This window comes from Capsicum annuum, chromosome 6 (assembly GCF_002878395.1).
Source record: "Capsicum annuum cultivar UCD-10X-F1 chromosome 6, UCD10Xv1.1, whole genome shotgun sequence".
Classification (NCBI taxonomy): domain Eukaryota; kingdom Viridiplantae; phylum Streptophyta; class Magnoliopsida; order Solanales; family Solanaceae; genus Capsicum; species Capsicum annuum.
Window position 1 is genome coordinate 95,842,692 of NC_061116.1, and position 11,498 is coordinate 95,854,189.

General features: G+C 41.3%; 1 protein-coding gene across 2 annotated transcripts in view; it reads left to right on the plus strand.

Annotated features, from left to right (window-relative positions):
• The window catches only part of LOC107873330 (vacuolar protein sorting-associated protein 27), a 34,611-nt gene extending 25,099 nt beyond the window's left edge, over positions 1–9,512 (plus strand). For both annotated transcript variants that reach the window (XM_016720139.2, XM_016720140.2), the window contains exons 6-10: positions 7,754–7,829; positions 8,243–8,302; positions 8,386–8,436; positions 8,528–8,606; positions 9,047–9,512. In XM_016720139.2, the coding sequence (XP_016575625.1) occupies positions 7,754–7,829; positions 8,243–8,302; positions 8,386–8,436; positions 8,528–8,606; positions 9,047–9,123 (343 nt within the window). In that variant the 3' untranslated portion in view covers positions 9,124–9,512. The remainder of the gene's footprint in view (positions 1–7,753; positions 7,830–8,242; positions 8,303–8,385; positions 8,437–8,527; positions 8,607–9,046) is intronic.
• The last annotated feature ends 1,986 nt before the right edge of the window (positions 9,513–11,498 follow it).

Consider the following 11,498-nt stretch of genomic DNA (forward strand, 5'->3'; position numbering starts at 1 on the left):
AATATGTTAATATTCTTTAGATTAAGTGTGTTAAATTGGGCGGGTCAAGACCTAACTTGATTTTTACCCATTTCAACCCAAAGTGAATTTGAGCGGGTTATGACCCAACCCGATATCCAATTCAACCCATTAAATATCTTTAATCTCAACCCAACCTGCCCATTTGACACCCCTACTTAGAACCCTAGATGACCACTTTCTTTGAAACCCTAGCCTTAGCTTGAGAGACTTTGAGATAGAATTTGCGATAGTTTTATTGGGAATGATATGTTAATGAAGTCTCAAATGAGATTTTAAGTCGTGGTATCAAAAAGACTTAAATTGGGAAATGTCCAGAGTGTCCCCAACTTAAAACTGTACAAAGCCGTCCTTGGTTACGAGTCGACCCATTGACTCGTCACCACATCATACGACTCGTAGCCTTAAGTCGTATCCTTGTCAGTGAGTTGGCCACCCATACACTGTCCACTTGACGACTCCATGATCCCACTCGTAACTTGACCCTACGCCCTGTAGTGTCTAGCCATGACTAACACAGTACCCAAATAGGTTAGACACGGGACAACCTACGACTTCACCTCATGACTCGTAACCTATCCTCACGTCTCCTAGTGAGCCACTCGTACTAAGAGCTAATTCAAGCCAATAAGTTATTGATTTGGTTATGGTTTGTCCTAACGACTCGTCACCACCAAGTCGTAATCAAGACAGAAAACTCAACCACCATCCATTGGACACCCTATGACTAGGGTCACCTGACCTGTCAAGACACCATATGACTCGTATGATCAAGTCGTAATCAATGCAGTGAGCTCAAAGCTCAGGATTTCCAAGGGCCAAAATCCAAGGTGTCACCTTATCAAAAAAAAAACCAAATTTTTTTTCAGACTTGTCTCTATCATATCCTGACCATCTCTATAATAATTAACATGTTATCACCCATATAACAACCATGTGAAGTGGGAATTAATCTTAGTCGTTGAGGCGACGCTTTGAACGTTACAATACCAACGTTCACCCTAACCTTTTCACCCGTAACGGTCAACTTCGCCGGACCGACAGACGCCGACACCGGCGATGGCAACAGGTAAGGTTAACCCCCCTTCGAGTTTCTCTCTCTCCTCGCAGTTTCCTCTAGTGTTCGCCCTCTCTCTCTACCCTTTGCTACTGTCTCTTCACTGCTCTCGTCGGCGGGATTAAGGTTGCCCGCCGGCTCGACTCCGGCAACGTTTCAACTGTGCAACAGCGGTTAAGCAGGTCGGACGATGTCAGCAGACGTCCAAATCCCGACAATACCCGGAAGACGCTCCGACGACACTCCGGCGAAGCACCAACGACCTTTTTTTCTGATTACTTTATTCCGGCATCCAATTTCAACATCAAAATTGCTGAAAAACAGCAGCGCACAGGCATACCGGTGACATCTATACTTTATTATTTTAGTCACTTCCTACTATTTGGTTTCTTTGAAATTTTTGTTCTTGTTTCCTTCTTGTTTGTTTCTTGTTTCTGGTTTCTTGTTTATCTTTTGTTTATTTGTGGTCTCTTGTTCTCGTTTCTTCCTGTTCTTATTCCCTGTTGCTTGTGAGTATATTGGTGACTGGTTGCTTTGCGTATTGGTGAATTTTTGTTGTCTGTTCTAGCTGCTAGGCCGGATAGTGTACTTTGTGTGTCCTTTTCTGACTGTTTTTGTAAGGTTGATTTGTCCGTTGTTGGTTAGTTGGCCTGGGGCTTTGTTTTGGTGTTTGAGTAGTGGCTGGAGAGGTCGATGGTGGAATAGGGTCATGTCCGAGGGGGTTGGGGGTGAGGGCAGTTTCGAGAGGGGGTGAAGGAGGGAGGGCAGGGGTGGATGGGGGGTATAGGCCGGGTGTTAGGGCTGAGTCAGGGAGGGGTGTTAGAGGGAGGCAAGAGTCGAGAGAAGATAGGTTGAGGGTAGGGTCTTAGAACATTGGGACCTTGCAGGGTAAGTCCGTAGAGTTGGTTAAGATTCTTAAGAAGAGGCGGATTAATATTGCGTGTGTTCAGGAGACTAGGTGGGTAGGATCTAAGGCTAGGAATGTGGATTGGTATAAGCTTTGGTACTCAGGGAGTGCGAGATGTCGGAATGGAGTCGGCATCTTAGTGGATGAGGAGCTTAGAGGTCAGGTGGTGGAGGTTAAGAGGGTCAGTGATAGGCTGATGAAGATTAAGTTGGTCATTGGGGTTTTTACGTTGCATGTGTGTAGTGTTTATACGCCGCAGGTGGGCTTGGAAGAGGTGGTGAAGGCGAAATTTTGGGAGGATTTGGACGAGGTGATGAGAAGTGTGCCTAGTTCGGAGAAGATCGTCATAACAGGTGACTTCAATGGGCACATTGGGGTCTTACTGGGAGGCTATGATGATGTGCATGGTGGTTTTGGTTTCGGTGATAGGAATGGCGAGGGAGCTACCCTGTTAGATTTTGCGAGGGCCTTTGGGCTGGTTGGTGGTAGTGAACTCGAGCTTCCCAAAGAAGGAGGACCACCTAATTACCTTTCGAAGCGCAATAGCCAAGACTTAGATTGACTTTCTGCCTCTTAGGAAGAGGGATAGGGTGTTATGTAAGGACTGTAAGGTCATTCCGAGTGAGCACCTCTCGACCCAGCACAGGCTTTTAGTGATGGACTTGTCTATCAAGAAGAGCAAGAAGAGAAGGGTCGGGGAGGGTCGACCTAGGATTAAGTGGGGTAATTTGACGCTAGAAAGTGCTCTGGAGATGGGGAAAAAGGTGGCAGGTATGGGGGTCGTAGGAGTGCAGGGGGAACGTGGATGTTATGTGGGATAGGGCTGCTAGCTGCATCTCGGAGACGGCTGGAGAAGTGTTGGGTGTTTTGAGGTGTCGGGCAGGTTGGCATAAGGGGGATTGGTGGTGGAATGAAGAAGTGAAGAAGAAAGTGGAGATTAAGAAAGGGGCGTACGTTAAGTTGATTAAGAGTAAAGATGAAGAAAAGAAACGGGTGAATAGGGAGGCTTACAAGGTAGCTAAGAGGGAGGCTAAGTTAGCAGTTTCGGCTGTTAAGTCAGCAGTGTCGAGAGCTTGTATGCGGGGTTAGAGGAGAAATGAGGTTGTTTAGGCTTGCAAAGGCTAGGGAGCGGAAGGGGCGTGACCTTGATCAAGTGAGGTGCATTAAGGGGGAGGATGGTAGTGTTCTGGTTGAGGGTGTTCACATTAAGAAGAGATGGCAAGAGTACTTTCATAGACTTTTGAACGAGGAGGGGGACAAAGGCTTTGAGTTAGGGGAGCTGGAGCACTCGGAGGAGAGCTGTGATTTTAGCTATTATAGGCGTTTTAAGGTTGAGGAGGTCAAAGAGGCTATTCGTAGGATGCAGAGGGGTAGGGCGACAGGGCCGGACGAGATTCTGGTAGATTTTTGGAAGTTTGCTGATGGGGCAGGTCTAAGGTGGCTGGCAGATTTGTTTAACGACATTTTCAAGACGGCGAGAATGCTTGAGGCCTGGAGATGGAGTATGTTGATTCCGCTATATAAAAACAAGGGTGACATTCAGAGTTGAAACAAATATAGGGATATTAAGCTGTTGAGTCACACTATGAAGATTTGAGAGAGAGTGGTTGAACGGAGATTTAAGAGGGTCGTGTCTGTTTCGGAGAATCTGTTTGGATTTATGTCTGGTCGCTCGACGACGGAAGCAATTCACTTAGTGAGGAGATTGGTGGAGCAGTATAGAGAAAAGAAGAGGGATTTACACTTGGTGTTCATCGACCTGGAAAAGGTGTATGATAAAGTCCCGAGGGAGGTTCTTTGGAGGTGAGAGGGGTCCTGGTGGCGTACATTAGAGCTATTAAGGACATGTATAATGGAGGGAAAACCAGGGTGAGGATGACGGGGGGAGACTCAGAGCATTTTCCGGTCGAGATAGGGTTGCATCAGGGATCTACTCTCAGTCTGTTCTTAGTTGCGTTGGTGATGGACGTGTTGATGCGGAGTATTCAAGGCGAGGTGCCTTGGTGTATGCTATTTGCGGATGATGTACTGACTGATGAGATGCGGAGGGGCGTGAATGACAAATTGGAGGTTTGGAGGCTAACCCTGGAATCTAAGGGGTTCAGGTTGAGTAGGTCCAAGACGGAGTATTTGGAATGCAAGTTTAGTGACTCGAGGCAGGAGGACGATGTGGTGGTGAGGTTGGACTCCCAGGAGGTTTGTAAGAGGGATAGTTTTAAGTATTTTGGGTCTATGATCCAGGGGAGTGGTGAGATTGATGAGGATGTCACTAATTGTATTGGAGCAGGTTGGATGAAGTAGAGGCTCGCCTCGGGAGTGTTGTGTGATAAGAAGGTGCCCCTTAAGCTTAAAGACAAATTTTATAGAGTGGCAGTCCGCCCGGCCATGTTGTATGGAGTGGAGTGTTGGCCAGTCAAGCACTCCCACATCCAAAAGTTGAGGGTGGCGGAAATGAGGATGTTGCGTTGAATGTGTGAGCTTACTAGAGGGGACAGGGTTAGGAATGAGATTATCCAAGAGAAGATAGGAGTGGCTTCGGTGGAGGACAAGATGCGGGAAGGAAGGCTGAGATGGTTTGGACATGTGATGAGGAGGGACGCGGGTGCCCCAGTTCAAAGGTGTGAGAGGCTAGCGTTGGATGGCTTCAGGAGGAGTAGAGGTAGGCCGAAAAAATATTAGAGGGAGGTGATCGGACATGACATGGAGCAGCTGCAGCTTACTGAGGACATGACCCTGGATAGGAAGGTGTAGAGGTCGTGGATAAGGGTAGAAGGCTAGTGGGCTAGTACTATTAGGACTGTGCTCATAGGTGCCTATGGTTTGTGAGTGTTTGTTACTTATACGCGGCTGTCCCATTCATAATTTCTCAGTTCCTATTTTCTTATTGCGTGTTGCCTTATATCTCGTAGTGCGTATTTCTCTGATTTATGTTTTATTATTCCTTACGCCTTATCTCTGTTATTTCTGTGTCTGTTATTTCTATTTCTGTTATGTCATCTATCCCCATGTCTACTATTCTTTATCTTGAGCCAGGGGTCTATCGGAAACAGCCTCTATACTTCTTCGGAGGTAGCGGTGTGGACTGCGTACATCCTACCCCCCTCCCCCCACAGACCCCACTTTGTGGGAATACACTGGGCCTGTTGTTGTTGTTGTTGTTGTCGTCTCTATCATATCCGGGTAAGTTGGGCACATCTTCAAAATTGGTAGGAGGCCTCCAAGCTTCAATTTCAATGTACTGGCTCCACTAGTATCTTAGCATCTCTTAATTTGCACTTCGTGACTTTTTCCTCCAAGAAATTGCTTCAGCTTTGACCAAATTTTTAACATCCAACTTTAGTTTAATTAACCTTTGCTTTACCAATTGAGTGGGGTTCTGTTCTCAACAGCCTATTCTGAAGGCTGTTTTTTCTGCCAGAGCTCTGCCTCTATTTTCTTCAACTCCACTATATACATTCTTAGTCCAGATGGTAATATCTTTTTTCAGATTACTCAATTTTTGAGCGAGGATGAAATCCGGGAAACCACCTACTCTGTAGCTCTTCCACCACCCGTTTAACTTGTCAGTGAAGCCCTCTTGCTGCAGCCACATGTTCTCCATTGAAATAGGAACTTCTTGTTTCCCAATCTCCATTTTCCAATAGTAGGTGTTTATCCTTGGGGTTGCAAATTGTTTGATGGATTGAAAGAATCATTTCATTTTGGAGAGAAGAGGAACCTGTTAATTCAGGAAGCATGAAGGATGTCTTCCTCCCTTGCCAGCTATATTGAGCGCCTTGAAGAGGCGGGTCAGTCAATTGGAGGTCAGAAATTGTGTTTGAAAAAATCAACATGGCCCTGTTTCTTCTTGTGCAAGTGGTTTTTTCATTTAGGAACCTGCACACATTGAAATCACCTGCAATCACCCATTGATCACCCCAAAACTCCCTTATTCCTCCTAGTTCTTGCAAAAAAATCTTCCCTTTTTGCATTAGCGTGGGGTCCATACTCCATACCCCCTGTGATATACCATCTAAAATTTTCATGAAGACTTTCAAGTAAAATGACGGTCCAAGAACCATTTCTGTATCACCTCCAAGTTTTGGCTGTGATTAGATGGGTCATTTAAGATGTAGTACGGAAAACGAGGAAGCGAACCCTAACTCTAATAACAAGAAATCAAAGATAAAGGAGAGAAGAAGAGACAAGCAAGGAACTAATTGACAACAATAGCTATATTAAAGCTAAATCCTCCACTTAAGAATCCAAACAAGTACCAAGAAAAGAAAACCAAAAGCAACTAAAGAGCATAATAGACCCTAAGACCTCAATTGATTAATTCAAATCAAACACCTACACTGTAGAGATAGCCCTCAGGAGGAATGATTTCCTCTAGGAAGCAATCCCATCAAATATTGTTTAGCAACCAAGGCTATTATAGCCCAACTCTCATGTGAGTTTCACACATCATTATCTAAATAGTCCAAGTCTAAAGGAGTGTTCTCCTTGTTGATAGCCTACGCTAATAATTTCAAATACCCTTAATGAAGCAAAAGTCTTCTTAAGGGTGAGGCTTGCATGTCAGAATAGCCACTTTGCATATATGGCGCATGCTCCTAAGCTTTAAGCCCTCATTCTAAGCTCCTTTCAAGCCTCCAAAGTATTGAATTGATCCAAATCTCTTGAACTCCTTATTTTGGCTTGGCGTGCATGCATTAAAAGGTGCCTACTAGATATGAGGTACTGGAAGCTGTTGTCTTCAATGTCTAGGTTGGCTATGGTTGGGGCTATTGTAACTTTCCTCTACAAAGCCATTGGGGAATCGAAGTTGTATTTGTGTAAGACTTCGATTGGTTGGTGTTCTCTCCAGCAACTGACCATCGTGCATGACTTGTCCAAAAAAGCGTAAAATGTTCCTTGAGCTACATCGCTCCAGTCCTGTTGTGTATGGTCTCTAGTATGATGACAGTTGTCCTATCTCTAACCTAGTTTCAATGTGAGTGAAACGAACATAAAATTGTAATTTTCGTACAACCTGTAGATGTATTCTTGATCTTCCTTCATCAATGTCTATATGAATTTCCTGTTCCCTGAGATGGTTCAATGAGGGCATCACAAGTCCATTGGAGATTCTCCTCATCAGTCTTGATTCTACTCCTGAATCTTCTGCTTCTTTCAATAAGATCATACCGCCCATCCCCTGAGTCGATTACTTCAACAGATTTATCGCTTGAAATGAAGAAGATTTTGTCTTCCATAAGAACTGAAACGAGCTATCACTAGAAAAAATTCTTGTCAAAGCATATTTTGAAGATTGAAGAAGTATGGGCACTCTCCCAAGTCAGAGATCATGACAGAAGTCTGGATGTTTAAAATATAATTGATTCTAAAGTGTCTTTTTGGTACTAGATATGAAAAGGTTTTAAAAGTGTAGTAAAAATGTCCTTTTGAGAAAGTGGAAATAAATAGATGCGAACTAAATGTGGGAGTCAAGAAAGTGGAAATAAATAGACCCTTGTGGTCCAGCCCTTTCTCGGACCCCGCGCACAACGGGAGCTTTATTGCACTAGACTGCCCTTTACTTCTTCCGTTCCAACTTTCGACGCTAATTGTTAGTTTATGTTTTCTTCAAAAGCCATAACCTTTGTTGTTCTCATCTTCCTACTTTCGACACTTAAGTGTTAGTTTAGAAAATCTTTTCTTCAAAATCCATAAGCTTTCATGCTCTCCCAATTTACCTGCTTAGGCCTTAGGACTTTAATCACAGAACTAATTAAGCAAATATTTTGCAGTACAACTTTCAATATTGGTCCAGCTACCAGCTGCAATATGGAGAGAGTGTCACCGGATTATGAAGTCAGTGGCGAGGTATAGTGCTTTTACCTTGCTTTTTCGATGATAACCTTGAATTTGCACATGGGGGAATAGACTTACAGATAGTGAAGTAGCTTGGTTCTGGGAAAAGTGAAAGATTGTAGGAGGGTGTAGTTGAAGAAGCAGGAAGTACAAAATTGGATACCCAGTCATTTCATAGATGTTTGAAGCCAAATGATTCATCAGCCATTTAGTTATATGGAACACAAGGTAATTGTATAAAGATAGAAAACAAATGACAAAAGGGGCCCTAAAGAGTACCAAAGTTTATTAGGAACTTACTGTTGTAAAATGTACTTATATAAACATTGCTAGATTGTAAACAGTAGATAGTGTGATTGAGGAATTCGAGATTTTTTCTTTCCTTTTCCGTTAAATTATAGGTTGGGGGGCCAATTTTTGTGCAGGGTTTAAGAGAAGCAATAAAAAATGGTGATGTCGGTGCTGCAAAGAAGCTCCTAAGTCAGGTATTTATGTAGACTCTCTCTCTTGTAATTCAATATGGCATTTGTCAGTCATAGTTGGTGACATTTGAACTCTATTTTATCAGGGAGTTGATGCAAATTACCGTGACAAGCAAGGATCATCATTGTTACATCTGGTACTCTTATTTCATGCTCAACTAACATAGTACAATTAGCATATAATTCTTTTTAGATGGTGACAATTATAAGTGACATTATCTGATGCAGGCAGCGGTGTTCAATCGAACAGAAATAGCATTTGCCCTCATGGATAGTGGAGCAAGTTTGTACTGCAAAAATTCTCAAGGTAAAGTATATCTGAAGGATAGAACCTTTTTAGTTTAGTTGGAGCTGCAACTAGCATCCAAATTCCAACACCCTTTTTGAGACCTCATAACCAAGTAAAGGGATGTTTCTACATTTGTTAAACAGAGCATAATTTAGACCAATATTCTGCTCCTGCTGAAAGGGTAGTACATAATACAGCTTTTGGCGTGCTTATATATATATATATTAGAATATTCATTTTATTATTATTATTATTATTTTAATTTTATTTTTGGGGTGGGGGGTGAGGGTGGGTTGACCAAGCATCGCCGGAGAGTTAGCTAGTCAATCCCTAGTTGGCACACAGGTTCGAAACTCAGGGATGCAAATATTCTGGTCCTTGACAATCTAAAAATCTGTTAGTGCATCTATTTTTGTCAGTTGGATGATGATTCTATATTCGTGTTCATTTTGTATAAGGTGAAACACCACTGGATTGTGCTCCTGCCACATTGCAATTCAAGATGAGAAAGAAGACGGAAGGGAATGGGCAGTAACGTTACATCCGAAAGTAACACTTCTCTAAATCAGGCCACAAGGATATTACAGTTTCAGAGAATGGTGATCTTTAACCTATTTTTTGGTCGTATCTTGTACCACTTCAAGAAGATGTCAGCAGTTTCAAAGAAGTGATCTCCATCCTATTAATGTCTCGTATATTTGTAGCAGATCAAGATTTCCCAATTTTCTGTTTCTTTTACTTTTTGTGCCTTTGCCTTCTCTCTATGCGCAATAATGTATTTCAGTGTTTTTTTCCCAACTATTTCAATGGTTGTTAGATGGAAAAAAGTATAGGGGGAAGACCATAGACATTGTGGTTATTTCACGAGTAAACACTTGGATCATTGGTTTCAAGTACTTATGGGTTTTTATCCCTTTCAACAAATTTTAATCTGTTAGTATAACAGGACTGAAAAATACAGAAAAGAAAGAAAATAGAACACCAACACGAGAGCTTCATTCTGTATATAAAGTTGGATAAATGTGCCTTTATAGCTTTCCCCATTTTTTTTCTCAATCTATGAGATACTTGTAGCCCTCAAAAGATTCTGAACGTAAGAACTATAAACTAGTTTCTTCCTAGAAGAAAATTGTCGTCTCTCTTTATACTAGTGGGGTGAGCTCGGGCTGTGGTAAAAATTAGATGATGTAGTATAGATTTAATCGATGGGTTGTCATGCTTTAAACTGAATCTTCTTGTTAGTACACTGACCTTTTGGTAGGAATGAGAAAAATGACTTCACAAGGTGCACCCAGCTCAAATCACAAAAAGAAAAAAAACAAACACAAGAACTATTAGGCGACAATAGCAAGTAGAGAAATTGGGGCATTACAAAGTTCTATTTTTATATAAATTCATGGCTTATTAATTTGCAATTCCGCCATTAAGGAATTTATCACCAAACGGGTTTGCAACTCTTTTTCTGCAGCAAATTAATCCATGAAAATCAATATGCAAAGTCATTTCCCTTACAGTGAATATACAATACTTAATTGGCATTCAATCGACATAAAGATATAAAAAAGGGGGGATGCGGGTGACATTGTTGTGCAGTAGTCGTCCAGGTGACCATCAGTATCATGATCCTCTTGTGACTTGTACCAATGTCGATCTCATTTTTTCTGATTTCATCACGTAAAGGCTGGGGTGAGGAGAACATGCATGTGCTTGATGTTTACATGCCGAGGCAACAGAGGCTGAAGAGCCTTTGCTACAATGCTCATATTTGGCCGGAAGTCAGCTTCATATGGCACGCATAAGGCAGCAACTGCACCGATCTGTTTCAGCAAAAGGCAGACGTAAGAAAATGAAGATTATGAAAATTGAACAGAAATGATGGATATAATTAAACGTTTCATATTTTCACTTATTTAGACTAGGAGTGTGCAAAAATCAAACCGACCAATAAACCGAACCGATAAAAAGGTTATTGGTTTATTATTATTGGGTTATTGGGTTAACGATTTTTTAGTGGTTTTATAAAATTTTTATTGGGTTATTGGTTCGGTTTCGATTTTTTTATTGGGTAAACCGATAACCAATATATATATATATATATATATATATATATATATATATATATATATTTCTCTCTCATTACTACAAACCTATTCAATTTCCCAAAAACCTATTCAAGCGTGAGGATTCTTGTAAAATAAAACACATAATGTCAAATTTTTGCTGCAACTATGATTTCGTTTCTTTTCTTGTTATCTGCTACTATTTCTATTTTATGCATATTTTCTTATCGGTTAAACAGAAAATCGAACTGTTAAGGACTAAAAACCGACAAACCGAAAATCGATAAAAAATATCTTATTGGTTTAGCATATTTAAAAATCGATAACCGATAAACAAAACTGATAATACATAAAATCGAATCGAACCGATCGATGCACACCTCATACGCTCCTTTTGGTTATTACTTAGAATCTAATTTCATAGGTAAATTTTTTTTTTGTTTTGAGTGCACGTACCTTTGCAATTGTCTTCGGAGGGTAATCTGTATTTAGTCTAGCATCAACACACTGTTTCACTTTATCTTTACTAAGTCCTGAGGTTGCTTGTTTACAACAGTGTATAACATCGATTACAAATCAAAAGAATTACCCATTTAAAAATGGTGTATTTAGATAAAACATGTGAGAATCTTGAAGGCCATAGTAGCAATCGACGGTCCATCTCTCTGTTCCCCTCTCCATTTTGTTAATAAAAAAAAGATAAAACACACAGAAAAGAACATCTTAAGTCGAGCGTGATGAATTGTAGCAACTACCTCCTACAATAATAACTATGCCTCAGTCTCAAACAAATCTCACAAATATTAGAGTATAGAGGTTGCCATAATTATGGTGAGAAGTCAAGCAGAAA